Here is a 22,437-nt window from a genome sequence, read left to right on the forward strand (position 1 = left end):
TATTGCTTCAAAAGCAATATAAATCGGCTAAGTTAACTGTTCGCGATGGTTTTTATATTTGTACCTGGAGTGTAGGACTTGCATTGAATTATGTTATGTTTGAAGTGGACAACTTCCACAACACCAGGTATTATTCTTACTTTGTTTATATGATGATTGGTATTTAGTATGACCAATATGACGAGTAATAGAATATATATATATAAAGGGTGATTTTTTTGAGGTTAGGATTTTCATGCATTAGTATTTGACAGATCACGTGGGATTTCAGACATGGTGTCAAAGAGAAAGATGCTCAGTATGCTTTGACATTTCATCATGAATAGACTTACTAATGAGCAACGCTTGCAAATCATTGAATTTTATTACCAAAATCAGTGTTCGGTTCGAAATGTGTTCATTCACCGTAACGTTGCGTCCAACAGCATCTTTGAAAAAATACGGTCCAATGATTCCACCAGCGTACAAACCACACCAAACAGTGCATTTTTCGGGATGCATGGGCAGTTCTTGAACGGCTTCTGGTTGCTCTTCACTCCAAATGCGGCAATTTTGCTTATTTACGTAGCCATTCAACCAGAAATGAGCCTCATCGCTGAACAAAATTTGTCGATTCACTGAAAATGATTTCACTGAAAATGATTCACTGAAAATGATTTGCAAGCGTTGCTCGTTAGTAAGTCTATTCATGATGAAATGTCAAAGCATACTGAGCATCTTTCCCTTTGACACCATGTCTGAAATCCCACGTGATCTGTCAAATACTAATGCATGAAAATCCTAACCTCAAAAAAATCACCCTTTATTTCTTGACTCTTGGGTGAACTTGTCCGCAAACTTAAACTTAATGTGGAAGAATCGCGGAAAATTTTTTTTATAATAGAAAATGTTTGCAGGGTTGCTGGGTTAATGGGTTGTAGAGAAAACTTGTTTCATTCATTTCAATAAATTTTCAATATAAACACTGTGTTTATAATAGTTTCTTTTTTAAAGTTGACTTTGCGTGCAATTAATTGTATTTTATTTTAATAATGTTTTGAAATTAACGCCCAGTATTTAGCTGTGAGGGGGTTTACCATTCACCCCTCACAGCAAAGTACTGGGAAGTGAAATAAAGGAAAACTTTTGAAATGCTCACTTATTGTGTTTTGCGATATATATAAGCTGTGAGAAAGAATGCAAATTTTTCCGTTAAGGAACAGCGGCAAACTTCCCACCTATCAATGAGTGCCGATTCAAGCACTTCTTTGCGTGGCATAGTACCTCACAAATGCCGGCAGCATTATGGGGGGAAAACAACGACTGAAATTTTTTTTCTGATCAGGATTTGAACCCATACGGACATGATAATACACAAACCATAAATAAATTTAACCAAGTGTCAATTTTATATCGAGATCATCGGAAGATACATATGTTTATATGGCATATACATTTAAATATGATCAAATATTGACCATATTAGGTTAGCGTATCGAGGGGCTAGCACAATTCAATTTTCACCGGTCTATAGGACAGCTATAAAAAAGTATTGTCTGGTCTGGGCAATATTCGGTTCGGACAATATGATACCTAGTCCAACTCACTGTTCTAAATTTCAGCGAAATGCGTCTTCTATGTGTAGAGCGATTTCAACGGTAACTGTTGGTCGGTAAGAAGGCCATTGGTCGGTAAGAAGGCCATTGGTCGGTAAGAAGGCCATTAGACTCTAAATACCTCACATGATGGTGATAAACCATACTCTCCATAACCTTGGAGAGAGCGGAACATTTCGCAAGTGGCTGGTAATTCGCAGCAGTGCTACCAGTTTTGCTGATCTTCCGATTTTTAATCTAAAAATGTCGATTTTTAAGAAAAGAAAAAAAAAAATTTTTAAAGTGGTATTTTTATTATGGACAGATTTAGTTCGAAGATAACCGATCTTCAGATTAAACCGATCTTTAGATTAACCCGATCTTCAGATTAAACTTCTTCAGTTCACAAAAGGCGCATTTTTCACTAGATTCGACTAATGGGGTGCAGAGAGTAATAAGGGACCAAATGGTATATAACTGCCATAGATACAAGTCTGCAGATGAAATTTCTCTCTGTTAAAATCCATTTTTGACCCAATAAACTCCAAATCTGAAGTAATTTGGATCGTATTTTTAGATTAATTTGCGAGAATTCGGTTTACGGTTTATTTGACATCTTAAATCCACGCCAAATCCGGTCTAAATACGATCATATCTCCCCATATCTAACTTTTAGGCCTATCTCCTGTTTGATCACGTGAATGACGCATTTTTATGATTTCTCCAAAAAACAAATTTGGAAGAATGAGTTGTTTTGGACTCCTCTATATCCGTGGAAAATATGGTCATAGTTGAAGATCACATAAGGTGTATTTTTTATCCGTGTTCAAAAATATCTATTATGGTGGGTAAGTTTGGCTAAGGTTGGGTATAAACCTAAGCCAAACTTAAAACTTTTAATTATTTTTATACCCACCACCATAGGATGAGGTATACTAATATAAATCTTCCGTTTGTAGGGTTAGGTTAGAAAAGAGTGGCAGTCCTTTACAGACTCACTCAAACAATTTTAAGTCCATTGTGATACCACAGTAACGACAGACCAAGGCTTCTGGTAGGAATCGAACCCACGACCACTGCACTGGTAATCCAAGCACGATACAAACTCGGCTCCCGGGGCGCGTTTGTAACACCTGGAAATATTCGTCTAAGACCCCATAAAGTATATATATTCTTGATCGTCACGTCGTTCTGAATCGATCTAGCCATGTCCGTCTGTCAAAATCGGTCGAACGCGTAAAGCTAGCGGCATGAATTTTTTTACAGATACTTAATATTCATGCAGGTCATTGGGGATTGCAAATGGGCCATATCGGTTCAGATTTAGATATAGCTCTCATATAAACCGATCTCCCGATTTGACTTCTTGAGCCCTTACAAGCTGCAATATTCGTCCAATTTGGCTGAATTTTTGCATGTGGTGTTCTGTTATGACTTCCAACAGCTATGCCAAATACGGTTCAAATCGATTTATAACCTTATATACCTCCCAAATATACCAATCTCCCGATTTGACTTCTGTAGCTCATGGAGCCCCAAGTTTTGTCCGACTTGGCTGAAGTTTTACATGTGGTGTTCAGTTATCACTTTAAACAACTGTGTCAAGTACGGGCCGAAACGGTTAATAACCTGACATAGCTCCCATATAAATCGATCTACCGATTTGACTCCTTGAGCCCCTTGAAGCTGCAACTTTTGTTCGATTTGGCTGCAATTTAGCATACGGTATTTAGTTACGACTTTCAACAACTATGCCTAACACGGTGCAAATCAGTCTATAACCTGATATAGTTCCCATGTAAACCGGTCTTCTTATCATCCTTGTTCGGTTCCTAGAAGCTTTAAATTTTGCTGGTTTGACAAAAGTTTCGCATCTAGAATAAAATTATGCTCTTCAACTAAAATTATTTTGTATACATTTTTAGCAGAATCCATAGTGGTGGGTTCCCAAGATTCGGTCCGGCCGAACTTAGCACGCTTTAACTTTTTTATTACTCTTATGGTACTTTTTCACGATCTTCTTAAAATCATAAAATTTTTTACAGGTCATACAAAAACAAAACCGGCAAGATGAGACCCTTTTTGGAGGCAGCACGTCCCATGTTTGCTTTCCTATGGTTGTTTTTCATTACCACAATATGGGTTTTGTTTTCGCGCAACAATGTCATTAATTTAGAACCTCGCATTATGTTCATTTTATTTGGTACACTTTTCTCGAACATAGCGGTCAGTAGAATTATAATCAAATTATGAAAATATCCAAAAATGTTTGATCTGTATCGATTTTGCAGTGTCGTTTGATAGTGTCCCAAATGTCGGATACACGATGCGATGGCTTTAATATTTTGATGTGGCCACTGGTGGCCACAGTTGGTGTAAGTTGTTTTCCCTGGTACAAACAGGTAATGGGTAGTGAAATAGATGCCACTGTGGAACGATTGCTGGTGCAGGGTCTGACGATATTTGTGACAGTTGCCCATTTACATTACGGTCAGGGAGTGGTGAGTACTGCTTTAAGACATAAAATCCTTTTGAGATTTTAAGTGTCTTTTATTCTTGTTATTTATAGGTTCGTGAGATGTGTAGCCATTTCAAAATACGCTGTTTCAAAGTAAGAGAACGACCTGCTTTAACTAAGGAACCGAAGCATGAATAAAACTGCTCCATCAACTTACCCAAAACATTGAAAGGGTTTTTTCATACACTAATACCCAGAGGGCGCCAAAATGAATTAAAAAAAAGAAACAAAAGAAGTCGTATTGTTCGTGTTGGTTCATGGATTCCCCTGGTTGGCATCCTTGTTCTCTGTGTGTATTGTATTGTGTCGTCCGACAGAAGTTGGGGGCCTCCTCCATTATGCCTCAAATTTTGCCACTGGGATTTGTTTCAATAAGCGGAATGTGATCATTATTTATAATTATTTGTTTTGTTACTTCCATCAATTGTTTAATCATTTGTTTACTGTGTGTGTATGTGTAAGTTTGTTAATGTACATATGTATATGTTGGAATGTATTTACACTGTAGGTGTATACGTGGCGATCAATATTATTCCTAAGTTATTAAATCTAAGTAATTTATGGAGTTTTCCAAATTTAAAGGTGGGAGAATTGGAGCATTTGCTATGTGATAAGCTTCTATTTATGGGGCATTTGAAAAATTAGTGGTTATAGCTTTTTGGTTTTGTAACAAAATGTTCTTGGGTTTCTGGAGCATATGGTATTAATTGCTATTTTTAATGTAATTATCACTGGCTGATTGAACAAGTGGAATAATTATGATATTACGATATGACGCTCCTCACATATTGATTTGTTACAAAACTAATCGTCCAATGTTAACAAACCATGACATTTTAGGCTCACATTGTGGTTGCCCATTCTTGATATTAGATAAGGTTCTTTGTAAGTAAGGAATTGAGCCCATGGACTGTGTAGTAATGTAAAGGTTGCGTGTGATATCACAAGAAATATAAAAAAATCGATTTCAGTTGGTTTTTACTTTGAGGGGTTTGGTAAATCGATAAAGTTTTGCAACCATGCTTGTTGTAGATATTGACACCATTCGTTGACCATCTTTTAGCCCTATTTTCGATCGGAGAACTTAAAACTTCCATTTATATAATCGATACAAAATTCCTATCTATTTAACCCAACCATGAGATACATTTTCATACATCTTAATAGTTGCATAGAAAATTTTTACAAAATGTATACAATCTACAAAAATGAGCAAAAATATGACTTTATGTTAACGTCACATGGAGGATATATTGAAATATTGGTCTTATATTGAAAAGGTTATATATTGGTGCAGCCTCCAGAAAAATCATTTTCAGATTTATAATTCGGAGCTAAATGAATGCTCACAATGCTTACTGACTCTGACATATAATTCAATACCTTGAATTTGGTAAGGTTTGAAAAATCCATGCTGGTAGCTATACAAAAGTTTTACCTGGCCAGATAAACAGCCTTTCCTCATATTTCTACCAATAAACTCTGATATAATTTAAAATCCAGTGTGAGAACACTTGAGAATACTTTCTCCAGCTTATATCTATACAGCACTACAAAAATAAAAAGTTAGAATTTTGCGTATAATATTCGTATGTTCAGGTACCTGGCTTATAGGATAGGTACTTTATTTCTGTAGACCATTCACTCCTTGAGCGTTGTTTGTATCGTTTAATACAACCATTTTGATGCACCTGACTGCGAAATTTCTATAGTCCTGCAATTTTTGGCCTTGAAACTCCAAGGGACCTTTCAGAGATTTGATTGTTATTTTAAATATTTATAATAACGAAAATTTAAATGTATCTGCATACTAGCCTTATAGTAAATCCTTTACCTTTTCCATAGGCTCCATGTGGAGATGGTTCCTTGCATCAATTTATTATGCATGTCAGTTGTTTGAACTTCAGGGAGTTATCTTCAATTAAATTGTTGCATTCACAATTGTATTTTAAAAATATCATCACAATCTATTTTACTATTCTTAGCAAAAGTTTACAGAGCCCAAAATAAGGGTCTGCATTGAATCTGAATATGATCTACTTTTAAGATAATTTAGTTTTTTAGACTAAAAATATTTATAAACTTTATAGCTGTAAGTACTATTTAAAAGAATGCTGGGTTTTGCATGAGCTACAGGCCATATTTAAGACTACCAATAAGAGTTTACTGACAATGTGTCTTTTCTTCCTACTTCCATGTGTGGTCACAGATCGTAAAACCTGAACCAGCAGAACAGGAAATGGAAACGCCAGAGGAAATTGTTTAGTTGTATGTCAGACTTTCACACAGCAGACAAAGTCAAAAGTAAGGATCACAAAAAGATTGATCTTTAGCCATAGTGTAAACCAACCTATAAGCCTGGCAATATTATTTAGATTTAAGACACATACAAACAAGTACATCAATCATCTGAATTCTTTATTTAACATTTAATATGTGAAACTTATTTATAGTTGATGACAATGACAATGAATGACATACTGAATGACGATGACAGTGACGGCAATGACAATGACAATGAATGAGAAATAAAAAACACTTGTAAATTGTTAAATATTTCGTGGTTCACAAAATAAAATAAAGACCTTTTCGTGTAGACGAAAACCGAATTTTGTAAAAAGATTCATAGAGGTACGATTCATTTCGTTGATCATAACTCGCACGCATTCTCCCTCCTTGGCCAAGCGTTGGGAGAATTCATTGATAAGCAGCGATGCTAGTCCATGTCTGCGATGTTCTTCACGAACATGTAAAGTCCCCAAAAAACCACAAGGGCATCTGCGCAAAGACAAATTTAAGATTGAAAAGAACTTTCTTACGAGGTTCATGATACATACCTTGTGCACCATGCTATCAACTCGTTGGTGTCCTTGCGATAGACACCAAGGCTTATATTGTAAGTAATTACCGATTCCAGAAAGTCCAGGGAGCCATCTTGGCGAGAATACCATAAATTATTTACGGTTGCCGCGTCAGAAACACTAAGGGGTCGCACTTCAAATCCTTCGGGACACCTGACAATATTGTATAAATAAAGTTGCCCATGAGATGTTATAAAACAAATTTGAATGAATTATTATTTCACTAAAATAGGCTGACACAGAAATTTTATGGGATGTGTACCAGACTTCTCGGCAGATTGTTGAAAACAGCAATTGTGCAACTTTTTGATATATTGAATATAAAGAATTGCGCTATTCAATTTATAGGTAAGTATCAATCGAAAAAGTAAGTTTTTATCACATAACCAACACACGGGGGATGTCCCCAAGCTTAGGAATTTCCATAAGGGGAAAGGGAAGTATACAAAAGTATTGAAACCACTTTTTCAGTTATGATCATCCGGTCATTAATATTTGCAGTATTCCAGCTATATAGAGGTGTCGCTTTCAGTTTGGGACGTTACCATTAAAAGTAAAGTTACGAGGTCAGCTGAGCTAAAATCACAAAACGATTTGGTGTTCTCTCACCAAATATTTTTTATAATTCATATTATAACTTCAACTGTGGAATTGGGGTATACTATCTGCGTCATATTATTTGTAATACCTCGCAGTATTGGTCTAATTGTTATGTCATTTTAAGTCGATCTGGTCCTTCAGTTCGTCTATCGAACGTACGCTTGCTTTCGAATAAGTAAAGGATGCTACTCAAAATCAGAGATGTCAACTTGGTGCTTTTTAGATCACCAAAAACCAAAAAAGTTACCACCTAGTGCTTATCGAAAAAAAGTGAACGCTTTTTGCATTTCTAGTTAATGCTTTTTACCCTTTTTGTAAGATTGAATTTTTTCCTGTCGGAGGCCATCGTAGCGCAGAGGTTAGCATGTACGCATATGGCGCTGAACGTCTGGGTTCAAATCCTGGCGAGATCATCATAACTATGCCATGAAAAAACTTCTCCTCAAAAGAGGTGTCGCATTGCGTCAAATTTGCAAATTTATTTCCGTCAGTTTATGTCATGGGGACCTTTACAGCATAGTTCATTAAATGTAAATTTTCCCACAAACATTTTGCTCTTTTTACAGTTTTACGCTTGGTAATGTTTTTTGCTGGTAAATTGTTGCATTACCTTTCAAAATAATGTTCATTGAGATTGGAAATGGGCTAAATCGATCAATATTTTAATATAGCTGCCACATAAACCGATTTTCCGATTATAATCATTAAGGCGAAAAGAAAATTCTTATCCAATATGGCTGAGAAAATTGCAAGATGTCTTTTTTATGGCTTGCAACATCTGTACCAGGTTTGGTACGAATCGGTTCACAACCTACTAGAGCTACCTTACAAAACTTTCCTCCGGTTTTATTTCTATTATATGAGAAGTTTGCCACTGTTCATGGGCAAGCCACCAAAAAGTAATTGCTTCTCCGTTTATTTAAAAAGAAAGTTATTCGTGATGAAATTTAGGAGTAATAGTGTGATTGCGTTGTATTTGGATGGAAATCACAACTGGCTTTTGCTGGCGACCTCAAACAATTCTAAATGATCAAATTGTTTGTGTATCGCACCATAAATCGCAATAATGATACTGGCAGCGCTGGTATTGACCAACTAGTAAACTCGCAAATTGATCGTGTTGAAAATTTAAGTCTACGAATGCCCAAACGAAGTAATTTTCTACTTTTTAGGTGTGCTTATTTTGGCTTGTCTATGAATTATGTTTATGTTATTTCTCCCAAAGGCGAGTGAGTCGAGCTAACGTCATTGTTTTTGTTGAAGTCACATTTTTATGTGGAGGTGGCGATCCTCGTCAAGTTCGTTCCGGACTATAGGACCGATCGCCGCGGGAATAGGGTGGCCGCTGGTTATTGAAAGGCGGCAATAACCCGCATCATAGTATTTGTGCAAGAGCCGGTGCCGCCCGGCCTCTCACTGAGACTCTCCGCTCGAATACCGCTGATTGTCCGCGGCTGCAGGTACAGCTACTCCGAATGGAGCATTCCACTATCGGCAACCTGTGATCGCGTTCGGTAGCTCGCAGCTAAGCTTCTCGTTACAGCAATGAACATCGCACAGATCTGATCTCAATGTTCCGGCCTGTGTGGTGCTCACAGCTTTCCCGTGCCGGGAGTCGAGCTAATGCTCATGGTCAATGACTACCACCGGAAATCGAAGGATTTAAATGGCGACTAAAAATATATTGCCAGACAACAGATGGATTTGATCACAGACAACACGGGTTTGTCTTCTTTTTTTCCCGTAGAAATTTGCAGTATCGAACAATTGTTTTATGAAAACCAGCAGTTTAATTTAAACAAATAATAGCGTGCTAAGCTCGGCCGGGCCGAATCTTTGGAACTTACCACGATGAATTTTGCTGAATATGGGAGCTATATCTAGTTATAGACCGAATTGGACCGTACTTGGCGCAGTTGTTAAGAATCATAACAGAACACTATATGCAAAATTTCAGCCAAATCACGGCTTGTAAAGGCTCAATAAGTCAAATCGGGAGATCCGTTTATATGGATGTTCTTGACCGATTTGAACCATATTTGGCACTGTTTTCTAAAAGTCATAACAGAACACCATGTGCACAATTTCAGACAAATCGGATGAAAATTCCGGCTTCCAGTGGCTCAAGAAGTCAAATCGGGAGATCGGTCATAACAGAACACTATAACAAATAATAAAAGAGAGTAAAGGCTATTCTCACTCTCCTGAAAATTTTGTACTGAAAGAGTACGCGAACTGATCTAGTTACTAAAAAAAAGTAGGGGTTGTTCTTATTATCCTGCAAATTTTTCTGGTAATTACGGAAAAGGACGCGAACAGACCCAATATTTTGTTGGTGGCTTCTACACATCGGGTTCTTGTGCAGTCTTCTACTTATTATGGCTGCCTATTATGACAAGTGACGCTAGGGGCAACTGTGACCGCCGATGTACAATAAGACTCGGCACCGTTACATAAATCATGTATAAGCAAGCCAAGCTAAACATTCATGTTTCGCACTTTACTGTCAGCCATACCAGCAGATATTATTCGTGCAGCTTGCACCACGTATTTTGAAAGATTCAGACCAAATTGATTCTGAATTTAAGATTACTTCCACACATTTTTGTCGCTTGAATCAATAAAAAATAATTTCACACAAAAAAATGTAATCGTTTGAATTGGTAACACTTTGTGTCAGCTTCCGATCCCCCGATTTGACTTTCTAAGCTACTAAAGGGATCAATTCCGATTTTGAAGAAGCACCATGATTCCTTCTATCTCTAGTATATATACTAAGAGTGGTCTGAGCATATTGAGCAAACAAGGAAGCAAATCTTATCCAAGTATATAAAGAAAATCTTTTGGTAAATAGAGATCATGCAATGAACTGAATAAATTTTGAATATTCCACAATTCTAGCCGAACGGGAGCAAGGGTGGCGTTATATTAGATTCAGCCCAGTCGAACTTAACGCTTATACTTTTATAACATTCGACTCAAGAATAATATTTTGATTTGATTTCATAATGTCCGTCTTAACGTCTGTCTGTCCTTCTAATTTTGTTATCAAATCAGTACAATTGTCAACAAATTCTGCACATATCACATGTTTGGCCGAATAAAGAAAGCTATTTTTGACATTAGTGAATCAGTTTTGATTCAAATACATCGCTCACACTAAGTTCGCCCGACATGCATTTATAAAGGCATAGTTAAACAAATTTATCATCAATTTGCCCAAGATTTTCTGTCGTTTCAGTTTTGGATACAACACTTCTGCTAAATGCTACTAAAATCAGTTCAGATTTAGATACAGTGTCCCTATAAAGATACCGGCCAATGCAGACTGTAGGTGTAGGAGTATGTGTAAAAAAGAGGGGTGTTCTCTAGTCAGCTCCGTTTGACATTTGCCTTTCCTTCCATGTTGTTTTCAATTTTTTTTTGTCACTTACTGAGTTGTGTTGAGTTGTATTGCCTCTCGGTCTTGCTCGTACGTCCATAGAGTGGTGTGTCTGTATTTCACCGGTAGCCCCTGTAAGGTTTTCTCCACTATGTCCATGAGTATGGCCGGCAAAGCTGTGATTTTGTAGGCGCGTTTCCAATCCATGGAATTGATTCCCATTGTTATTTCCTCCTCATTATATACCACACAATTGATAAACAGTTGATATTGATCCTGTAGTGTGATTAGACAATTGGCTTCATGTGATCAGGAGAAGAAAAAAAAACATCTCCCATCTACTTACCTCTATGATATAAAAACCACTCTCACGCCATGTGCTACTTACCACATACACCTTGACAAAGTCCAAATGAGGATTTAGCTCGAACCAATTTATGAAATTGGTCAAGGTGTAGTAGCCATGGCGCGTGGCCAACGATTCCTTTTTGTACAAGTCGCGCAATAATTTCAAGTCTTCAATGTTTTTCAAAATTTGCAATTGTTTCATATTTTTCTTTGTTCGACTTAAGTGAGTTAAGGGGCTTTTGGGGGTATGTGTAAATGAAATTACAATTATGACAAACAGACAGGAGAACGGACAAACGACAACTAAAAGTTTGTTGTTCTTATGCTCTACCATCTAACTGCTATGCGTTGGAAAAGAGTAAGCGATCATGGCTCTTAATTACTCTTTGATTATTATTCGCCATCGGGCCATGCAAAGTTTTCCACGGTTGGATATGTTCGTAACCAATAACAGCGATCAGTAACAGTGAAACCCAAGTTTTCAAACATACCACGAGAAGGCCTGTTCTCCTCGTTCACAAGGGCCATTACATCGTTGCCTTGTTCGGCTAAGCGAAGAGATGTGGCTCGTGTAACAACACTGCCCAAACCTAAGCGCTGGTAATTGTCTTTGACTTGTAGTGCTCCAAGAAAGCCACCCTGTAGACTAAAAGAGAATAATATTATAGTGGGGAGTCAATCAATAGTCATTACATTTGAGAACTTACCGCAGACACCAGGCAACCAATTCATTGGTTCCTTCTACATAGACGCCCATATTTGTGTTCCAATCGATGAGACGCCTTATGAGAAACAAAGAGCCGTCATGTCTGTTTGGCCACAGTGTGTCAATAACCTCGGCATCAGAGGCAGATGATAAGGGCTTAACATAAAATCCTTGGGGACAACTGAAAAAGTTATGAACATTGGGTAAAGGGTGGTCCAACCTTAACGCATTACATTTATTTTGAATAAAATAATAACGGCCTTATTCACAAAATTTAATGAAGCATTAAAAAGGTTTATTTGACAGTTCTACAAAGGAATTTATTAACCTAATTAATATCTATGTATTTTGAGTTTTGTGAATACAGTTGTAAGTATTTACAGAATTATTTTTTTTTACAGTGGAACTTCCATAACTCGAACCACCATTGTCCCGAAAAACTTTGACTTATGGGGACTTCGAGTTACGTAATTATTAATAATATTTTTTGCACATTAAAAAACAAGTACATTTATTCGAATTAATACATTTTTGTTCTATTCAGTTATAATTAGTTGTGATAAGTACAATTATTCGAATTTATTCATGTTTATTCTATACATTAATAATTACTTGAAATATTGTGTATTTAAGGGATTACCTCTTTTTGTTGCGGTTGTAATGGTCATTAGTTGGGCTTTCATTCGAGTACAGACACAAACTTATATTTTTTAATGATATTTATAAAACTTTATTAGATGGATGAATAATAAACTCTTCTACCGAGTTCTGTTGTAGCCACATTTTCATGTGAAGGTGGGGATCCTCATCAAGCTTCTGTAGATGAGCAAGCTCGTTCTGGATCTCGCCGCGGGAACAGGGTGGCCATTGGTTATTTGAAGGCGCCATAACTCGCCTTGTCATCGAGCATCGATTCGCCCTTAGCTCTCGTTATGACGATGAAAACTTATTGTACTTTCTGCGTAAGTAGCAGATTCGGTGCACAATGTTCAACAATATCGTCAGTCTGATACGACAATGTAATCTTGAAGAGTAATATTGTACTCAAAGGTAGACCCACAAAAAAAAAAACTTAACACGGCTTTGTCAAAGTGACCATATTTGTTCATAAAGGCTGGTACTACATTCGCCTTTCGCGATATTTTTCGCCGATTACTTTTTTAGATAATAGATTTTTAAGGAAAAAAAACTTGCTGAGTTTATTTTCAGTAGGACATTCTCTCATTACTTATGGTAACATTCTAATAATATTGTTATTCTATCATTTTTATTTGTGTAGTGTTTCGAAAAAGTTATCGTAATAATATGGGTTTTCAACGGTGAAGAAAGTACCATAGTACCAGCCATAAAAGTAAATCAACACACAGATGTTAGCTGATCAACCACAAATGTTCATAAATCAACAACAGTTTTTGACTACTGGCGTTCACATTCTGTCAACGTCTTTGGCACAGGTTTTGCTTTTTGAAGATTGCAAAAAGATCTTGTGTGCCGCTGAGAATCGAACCTGTGTTCCATCCATCCCATTGTGTGTTTGCAAATGCCTTACCACATTGCACCACAGCGGCTTATGTACAAACAATGCTTTAAGAGTCATTTGAAAATAAGCTGGGTATACATACACATTTTGTACGGATGATGCTCATAACGGTCAGTGCATGAAACAACAAACAGCGTTCACAAAATCAACCCCGCATGTTGACAATATTTTCAACAACGCCTGTGTATGACAATGACACCATTAGTGCATGAATTTGCAACATCTTTTTTCTATCAGTGTATGTCATCTTCTTCTTTCCATACTGAATGCTGACCAAATCCTGCTTTCTTAAAGCAATTTGCAATCGTTTGACTAGTGACATCAATGTCCCATGCCTTGGTTATATGACTAATGGTAAGCAATAGTGTAGTAAAGTTTTTTTTCATCTATACGCTTCAAAGCATCCTTCATTAATTTCTATAATTAATTAATTAAAATTGATTATGTGGTTGATGTCATATGTTCAATTACATAAATGGATTTCAGTTTACTCTGTGAGTGACTCTCTCAAAATGAAAACCGGCCAATATATATGTTCGAGTTATAAACCGTGATTTTTATTAGCTATTATCTTTTTTGCAACAACTTTAAACTGCTCACTCACGTTTCGTATTTTGTTTCACTGTTCAACATCTTCAGTTTGGTCTATAACTTAACCATGAATCGTCTTGCAAACGAACAACGCTTGCAAATTATTGAATTTTATTATGAAAATGAGTACTCTGTTAAGAAAATTCATAGCTCGCTTCTTCCAGCGACGAAGCTAATTTTTGGCTCAATGGGTACGTAAATAAGCAGGATTGTTGATTTTGGAGCGAAGATCAGAAGCATTACAAGAGCTACCTATGCATCCAGAAAAAGTCACAGTTTGGTGCGGTTTATGGGCTGGTGGGATCATTGGACCGTACTTCTTTAAAGATGATGCGAATCGTAACGTAAGTGTGAATGGTGATGATACATGGGATAATATCCAATTTTTTTGCGCAAAATGCAAGAGCTTGGCTTGCATGACATGTGGTTTCAACAAGATGGAGCCATGCCACACAGCACGCGTGACAGTGGACTTATTTAGAGGCGAGTTTAATGAACATTTTATTTCTCGTTCGGGACCGATCAATTGGCCGCTTAGATCCTACGATTTAACGCCTTTAGACTATTTTTTGTGGGGTAAAAGCTCATGTCTATACAGACAAGCTAGCTTCAATTGACGATTTTGGAAGACAACATTGAAGCATTTATTCGTGAGATACCGGCCGAAATGTTGGAAAGAGTATGCCAAATTTGGACTAATCGTGTGGACCATTTGAGGCGGAGTCATGGTCATGGTCATTTGCATGAAATGATTTTCAAACATTTAATTATATGGACGGTACTATCGATTCAAATAAATATTTCATGCATTTTTCTGAATTTTATGTCTTTTTTTTATTTTCCCAAAGCTCTTAAAAAATCTCCCTTTGCGAAAAGAATTTAAGCGAATTTGCCTCCTTAATGCCATTGTCACTACATGAGCTTCGACTTAAAGAAAATTCGACTTATAAAAGTTGGACTGTATTTATTTTTAAAGGAATTTTCTTGATAGTCCCACATTTACACATATTTTCCTATGCCAGAGAAAAATAATATAGAATGGTCTATGTGTATGTCCATCGCTGATCGATAGCACTTACTCGCCAATTAGCTTGACTCACATTTGTGCATTATTGTTTTTTACTGCTTTATTGTTCGCAAATGTTCGCATTTAAAAGTTATTCAAACAATTTTTTTGACATTTTAATTTTTTCACGTTATCGGATTTATGTATTATCTCAGATTTAGTACTTACCCTATCTCCAGTTGCTTGGCTTTGTCACATGGCATGTAGTATAGCAGAGTCAGACTATCGTACTCACACTGCAGCCCCTTGCTTTGTACCACACTCAATACTGAGGGTCTGTGGCACTCTCGAAAAGAGCTCACCTTAAAACCAAGAGACCAATCTAATTGCTCCAAAGCATTTGTGAGCTTCGTACAGTCTGTTGTGTTGAGAGAGCCACAAAATAATTGATAGCGGTCGACAATGACATAGAGACCACTGTTAGCACCATCCTCTCCGCTCACAGTGTATATTTTCAAGTGTTTGTTGTTGCCATCCAAATTCATCCAGTTGTAGAAGTTATCCAAGCAATAAAAGCCAACACAATGCTGAGGCCAATCTTTAAGATACACGTCTCTTAGTTTTCGAACAGCTTGAACCTGGGTAATTTGCACTAAAGACATCTTAAATGTAATTTTCGAGATAACTACGAACTAATGAAAAAAATATTGAAACTATGCCAAAATATCTAAGGCTGAAGCAAATGCGAATACAAAGAAAAGCTGTTGTGCGTTACATCAATGGCAGAGTGCTTGCCCAGCGTATGATTCAAACTGAGATACAATTATAACTAGAAGAGACCAATAAAGAGTTGCTGAGTTGGTAGCAGGCAGTGTTGTCAGATTAGGGAAAATTTCCCTAAACATGGGATTTTTTCTCATTTGGGGAATTGGGATTTGATTGGGTGAAAAAATAAAAATTGGGGTTTTACTAGAGGAGATTCCATCAGCATAGCTTCATATTTAATTTTGTTGATAATACGCTTGGATTAGGTGTGATTTAATGCATATGCATATTCGCCTACGAGGCCTGATCAAAAAATAACCGTAATTTTAAATTGTTTAATATATATTTATTTTTTCATCAATAACTATCTTGTCCCCTTCAAATATTTTTCCAATCCTCGAAACACTTCTGAAACGCGCGAAAAATTGAGGTTTGTAAGAACTCAAGAAGTCAAATCGGGAAATCGGTTTATATGGGAGCTACATCAGGTTATAGACCGATTTGGACCAACCAGACACAATTGTTGGAAGTCATGACAGAACACAGAACATTGCGGCTACCAGGGGCCCAAGAAGTTAAATGTGTGTGTGTATAATACACACACAACCAAAACTCGTTGACAGACAGTGCACTTCTCGAAAAAAAATTGTACTCACCTGATGGGTACGGTACACTACCCAGTAATTATGTCATGCTTGCTACTGAAAACTTGTTTTGACAAAAACACTTACTATGTTACATTGATTGAATATGTAAATGTCTTTTGAAGCATTTAGTATGGCAACCATGTTGTAATTCTCTTATTTAATTCATTGTTCTCTTAAGAGACTATTATTAATTACAGAGCAATAGTTTGAGAATTCATTACCAGAGTTCGTTTTTGTCTCTTAAAATAGGGAACAAATGCTAAAGTTGTTGTATAATTAATGTAGGCTATAAATAAAGAGCACTGTTAAACATGACTTAACAGAACTAAGCTTTTTATAACCCTGGAGAGAGTTAAAAAAAGAAAAATAGTTTTAATATCGAGCAGATCCCCAAGGAACAAAATGCCCTTAAATACGCTGAGAAATAATACGCATGCAGCTTATAAGATCAATGAATGAAATACATTGGAAAAAAAGATTGTAGTATCTTTCATATAAAATGATCCCTTGATTTGCCTTTATGAACCACTAGAAATCTTAATTGTTCCTCAACCATCAACACCTAGAACAATATAGCGCCTATTTGTGACTCATACCACTATTTGACATTTTGTACATTCTAAAATATAATTCAAATATAAACTGAGCTAAAGCTGCCGTTAGACTATAAGACATGTCATATGTAATTTCAACAACAGAAACTCTGAAAGCTGTACAGATCGTGTGATACGTACAAAAAATTTTAATGTAATAATGCAGATAAATGCATATAAAAATGCAGATATATGCATATAAAAAAAGTGAAAAGGCATTAAGTTCGGCCGGGCCGAACTTTGGATACCCACCACCTCAGGTATATATGTAAACCCCCTTTCGTCACAATCCGGTGAACATTGGATTACTTATGAACCCAAATTCGGCACGGACATTGAGTGGTCTAATAAATATACATAAGTCACTGTTAAATTTTGTAATACAAACCATAAAAGACGCGAATATCGAAAAGCCTAACATAAGTCACTGCGTCAAATTTCAACGAAATCGAATAATAAATGCGTTTTTTATAGGACTTTACCAATCGCATTGTCTCATTTTGCCTAATCCCAAAGAAGTATTTCTTATTTTGTTTCCCGTTTTCATCCAATCTCCCACTGTGCGCACACATAAAAATACAACATATGTCAAACAATTATCTGTTGTTTGTCCGTAGGCATGCTCATAATTTATGCCGCCTTTTCTTTCCATCATCTATTTGTGGTGTTCTATTTTTAGCTTAAATTCCCACCAGCCATTATCGATTGCAGGGAATCCAAATTGCAACATGATGGAATATTCCCAAAGTCCTATGTTACAGCTGCTGTTATTTCAACACCTTCTTTGGGAAAATTCCATAGAATTTAAAAATAAAATTTCAGAAATAAATGTTAGGAACATGAGTATGAATCGTGGGCGGTCTTATCTATAAAAAAAACAGGCATGTGAATGCGTTTTGATATTTATGCACGCGTTTTCTTTTTATAAAAAGATTTTAAAATATTTTAAAATTTGTCGTCGACCATTGGGTAGTGGATTAGCAACATTTGATATAAAAATTATATCTTGCGATATATATTTATATATAGACGAAATGTTGCCGGTAGTATTGTCGGTAGTAGAATTGACAAAAAAACATTAAATTTAAACAGCTAAAAGGAGATTGACTGAAATTTCGGAACAAGAGACATATATTATAAGTTTGTAGAGCAAGTTTCAAGAAAGGAAGGAACTCGGAGGTTTCTGGTAGTGGAAACTTGTGTATCTTGTCAACTCAAAAAAAGAAAAACAAATAAAAAAAAGGGGCCCGAAATGTTAAGCCCACGAAGTTTAAATTGAAAATTCACGTTGCTTTTTGCCCACAGTTGATGGCACATACCAAATAAGTACATACCATTTTGTAGCAAAATTTAATAAAAATTGAAATCTAGAGACTCCAGACGGAAAATAGGCATCGATCTATTTATGAACTTATACGGACATGAACTAATTTGCCAGTGGAGGGCATTTTTATACTCACCATCGAAGGATGGGTGTATATTAATTTTGTCATTCCGTTTGCAACACATTGAAATATCTATTTGCGGCCCTATAAAGTACATATATTATCTAGACCGATACCTCTAATTAAAGTCTTGGCCCCATAAAAGGCGCATTTATAATCCGATTTCATTGAAATTTTACACAGTCACTTATATAAGGCTTTACGACATTCGTGTCGTATATGGTTCAGATGCGTTTATTTTAAGATATAGCTACTAAAAAGACCAATATTTCGTACTTATTATTAATTGATCCAAATCGGAACATATTTCGATAAAGCTGGTATGCATTTTTCACTGGATTTTGACGACAGGTGATTTACATATATACCAGAGATGGTGGGTATCCAAAGTTCGGTCCGGCCGAACTTAACGCCTTTTTTACTTCTTGTGCTTTAAATACCATTCAGACGGGAAAAGAAAACCCCTAGTTTCGGTACACTATATAATGGATTTTTGAAAATATTCACCAAAATTGAAGTTTGTACTTCGAAAAACGACCTGTACAACTGTAGGCCGATCGGAAACATGGACATGATTCACTATGGTATTCATCGAAACGCGTTCACCAGTGGTGTGAAATCTGTGTCCTGATTTGTCTGAAAAATTGCCAAAAATAATTTCTGCGTTCTATGTAACATTCTCTTGGCAATTAAAGCTCGACTCCCTTAGGGGTAGGCCCCGGTAGCCGAGTTGGTAGCATGCTTGGATTACCGGTGCAGGGGTCGTGGGTTCGATTCCCGCCAGAAGAATTGGTCTGTCGCTACTGTGGTATCATAATGGATTTAAAATTGTCTAAGTGCGTCTGTAAAGGACTGCCTCTCTTACCTAACCTAATAACCTAACCTAGGGGGTAATCAACGCAAGTATATGTATTTTTTTTAAATATTTTGAAACTCGGGCAAGACTTTCAGCAAACTTATTACCCATATTCAAATAAATTTCGTAAAAGTATCATATCGGATACGACATTTTTATATCCTCCACCATAGAAAGGGACATACAAATCTAGTCCCTTGGTATCACTTTAAAAAAGTGATCGAATGGATGTATACAAATCTAGTATGGTATCATTTCAAAATATTGATTTGTGACCCTGTAAAGCATATATACGTGCGACCCTCTGTCCTTCCATCGGTTGAAATCAGTACAGTATAAAGCAATTCACTTGAGATTTTACTCAAATGCAGGTCATTGTGGATCATCAACGTCCATAATCGGTAAATTTTTTTCAATTTAGCTGAAGTTTTACGCAATGACTTCTCCTGCGATCTTGCATGAGGTTTTTTGTTATGACTTCCAACAACTGTGCAAATATGGTGCAAATCGGTCTATAACCTGATGTAGCTGCCATATAAACCGATTTGGGATCTTGACTTCTTGAGCGTCTACAGGGCGCAGTTATTATTAAATTTGGCTGAAATTGTACAACGGCTTCTCTCATGACCTTTAACATACGTGTCGAATATGGCATGAATCGGTTTATAGCCTAATACAGTTCCCCTATAAACCGATCTTCTTATTTTACTTCTTCAGCCCCTAAAGTGCGCAATTCTAACTAGATTTGGCTGAAATTTCACACAATGACTTTTACTACGGTCTCCAATATTCAGTTCAATTATGGTCTGAAATTAACAATAACTGGATATTGTTCCAATAACATAGCAATTCTTTTCTTTTCTCCTTTGTTTGCCTAAAAAGAGATACCATGGCAAGAGCTCGACAAATGCGATTCTTGGTGGAGGGTATAGAAGATTCGACCCGGCCGAACTTATCACATTTTTACTTGTTGAATGTATAGAGGGTACAATACTTATCCAAATAGACTGAAATTTAGTACTATGGCTTCTTCTGCACGAATCGGCCCATAACCTGGCATGCAATTTTGAAATTGAAGGCAAACTCCTCACATATCAATTAGTGCTCCCCTATTAAAGTTTAAGCTCAATGATAGAGGAACTCCTTTTTATAGCCAAGTCCCCTTTTTGGGGAAATTTTAACATGACATGGTACTTTACAAATCTCGCCAGAATGAGAGGGGATAGTCACCGCTGAAAATGTGTTCTGATGTTTTCTCCAGGATACGAAAGCAGGCATTCAGCGTCATAGGCGGACCTATTAACCTCTGCTCTTCGGTGGCCTCCCATTCAACAAAATTTTAACCAAATTTTTTGTTTTATAGTATATTTTACTCGTCATTCTTTACATCGATTGGTATAAAATGATATCATAATTGCAGTTGATTTAACAAGAATTAATACATTTTTAAAGTAATACTAACAGATATTGATAAATATATAAATTTATTATTATTGTTGTATGTTGCAAGGTATCATATTACATTTCTACTATCTACATCTTATAACGTATTTATTCTCTAAAGGTCCAGTAGACATTTTCATTGGCTTTAAATCCAAGTTGTTGGAACATGCAACGGGAGGCCACATTACCAAATACTACAGCCGCCGCTACAGGAGCATTATTTTCGGCCAAATACTTGGAGATGAGTTTTGCAGCCAGTTTACCCAAGCCACGACGCTTGTGGGACTCTTCGACTTGTAATAAACTTAAGGATCCCAGGGGCTCTCTAGGAAATGGTAGAGGAAAAGAAAACTCTTATTTGAGCATATAAACTGTTAAGTTGATCAACTTACATCAAGCACCAAGCCACCAAATTATTGTCCTCAAATATACCCACACTCTTATTGTATTTTATGAGATGCTTGACATAGTTTAACGAATCCTGGCTTTTGTGGGGCCAAACATCGTTGATCTGTTCAGCATGACTTTTATCCAAATCTTTTGTGGTTATGTTATTGGGAAGACTAGAGAAATGAGAATAGTCACATTTTTTCAGTTTTACGTCTGTACGTTTAGAAAAAATCATTTTGCCTTACACTGTATTAAAGTTTAGGGCTTTTTCTCTGGAAATGGTTTTCCACTCTGCACCTACAGATAAAAACTGTTCCCTGGTTAAGCCAGAATCCAGAAAATGATTTTCTACAGCTGGCAATAAACGCTCCTGGAAACCTGCCACCATATTTGAATTATCAAAGCAATTTAATCCATGCACTAAATCGGACAAGTCATCTTTGAGGGTGTTACAGTATAGATAGTCGAGGGGAGGTAGCTGTTGTTGAAAACAATTTTAGCTATGAAATATCGTGTAATTTAAATTATTTGCCTTACTTACATGGGCTATATATGTTCCATCCTTGTCCCACTCGTCACTGGGCGTGTAGATGGTAAGTGGCACATTTGGATCTAGGCTATACCAATCGATGAATGTTTGTATGGTATTGTAACAAGAGGGACTATCTATGAGATGCCGATATAAGTCTCGCAATTGCGGCCATTTCTCAAATGGTATCTCTTTTAGTTTGTTTCCCATTATTTCTCTGGTGTTGACAGATGGTATGTGCACACAGTTCCTTACTCGTTCAAGTTCAGCAGCGAACTGAACTCAAATTTCCACGGGAGTCTGACATTGTTTCTAACAAACTCCCATATGGTCATTTATTTGTTTGAGTTGTTTTACAACAAGACTAAAATACAACGTCATGAGGACACGTTTCGTTTATACCTTACCATGGAGAATATGGTAAAATTAGATTTTTTGTTTATTTTTTGGTACACTCTCAAATCTCAGGAAAAACTATTTCCATTACCTGGATGGCTGTTAGGTGCTTAGCAAATTTAATTAATTACATTGTATGTAATTACATTGCAACTACGAGTTCTAATAGAGTAATAAACCATGAATGATTTTTGCTCTAGATTCAGCTATCACCTTATAATACTGATCTGACTCACCACAAGTATTG

General features: G+C 36.5%; 3 protein-coding genes across 10 annotated transcripts in view; 1 reads left to right on the top strand and 2 right to left on the bottom strand.

Moving 5' to 3' along the window:
- LOC106092045 (ethanolaminephosphotransferase 1) overlaps positions 1–7,155 on the top strand; it is a 26,421-nt gene extending 19,266 nt beyond the window's left edge. For all 8 annotated transcript variants that reach the window (XM_013258789.2, XM_013258787.2, XM_013258788.2 and 5 more), the window contains exons 7-10: positions 3,620–3,800; positions 3,866–4,075; positions 4,144–4,185; positions 6,302–7,155. In XM_013258789.2, the coding sequence (XP_013114243.1) occupies positions 3,620–3,800; positions 3,866–4,075; positions 4,144–4,185; positions 6,302–6,358 (490 nt within the window). In that variant the 3' untranslated portion in view covers positions 6,359–7,155. The remainder of the gene's footprint in view (positions 1–3,619; positions 3,801–3,865; positions 4,076–4,143; positions 4,186–6,301) is intronic.
- Positions 6,490–11,617, bottom strand: LOC106092048 (uncharacterized). Its single transcript, XM_013258797.2, has 4 exons — positions 11,282–11,617; positions 10,988–11,211; positions 6,930–7,106; positions 6,490–6,870 (listed from the first exon to the last, which is right to left on the bottom strand). The coding sequence occupies exons 1-4, from the start codon at positions 11,615–11,617 to the stop codon at positions 6,642–6,644; spliced, it is 966 nt and encodes a 321-aa protein (XP_013114251.2). The 3' UTR covers positions 6,490–6,641.
- LOC106092043 (uncharacterized) lies at positions 11,458–22,019 on the bottom strand. The gene is made up of 7 exons (XM_013258785.2): positions 21,807–22,019; positions 21,511–21,743; positions 21,268–21,438; positions 20,999–21,200; positions 15,355–15,818; positions 11,991–12,170; positions 11,458–11,929 (listed from the first exon to the last, which is right to left on the bottom strand). Exons 1-7 carry the CDS (start codon positions 22,002–22,004, stop codon positions 11,677–11,679), a joined length of 1,701 nt encoding a protein of 566 aa, XP_013114239.2. The 5' UTR covers positions 22,005–22,019; the 3' UTR covers positions 11,458–11,676.
- Positions 22,020–22,437: the final 418 nt, after the last annotated feature.

The sequence above is a fragment of the Stomoxys calcitrans genome, chromosome 3, assembly GCF_963082655.1.
Source record: "Stomoxys calcitrans chromosome 3, idStoCalc2.1, whole genome shotgun sequence".
In the NCBI taxonomy this organism is placed as follows: Eukaryota; Metazoa; Arthropoda; class Insecta; order Diptera; family Muscidae; genus Stomoxys; species Stomoxys calcitrans.

Excerpts from the sequence above, each read along its gene's own strand:
- LOC106092048 (XM_013258797.2), bottom strand. The coding sequence starts at position 11,617 with ATGGTAGAGCATAAGAACAACAAACTTTTAGTTGTCGTTTGTCCGTTC. Across the intron at positions 11,212-11,281 it reads GTGGTTTTTATATCATAGAG|GATCAATATCAACTGTTTAT; the intron begins GTAAGTAGATGG and ends ATCACACTACAG. Across the intron at positions 7,107-10,987 it reads ATACAACTCAACACAACTCA|GTGTCCCGAAGGATTTGAAG; the intron begins GTAAGTGACAAA and ends CAATATTGTCAG.
- LOC106092043 (XM_013258785.2), bottom strand. The coding sequence starts at position 22,004 with ATGGGAAACAAACTAAAAGAGATACCATTTGAGAAATGGCCGCAATTG. Across the intron at positions 21,439-21,510 it reads GCCCTAAACTTTAATACAGT|TCTTCCCAATAACATAACCA; the intron begins GTAAGGCAAAAT and ends TCATTTCTCTAG. Across the intron at positions 21,201-21,267 it reads TTGGTGGCTTGGTGCTTGAT|AGAGCCCCTGGGATCCTTAA; the intron begins GTAAGTTGATCA and ends ACCATTTCCTAG.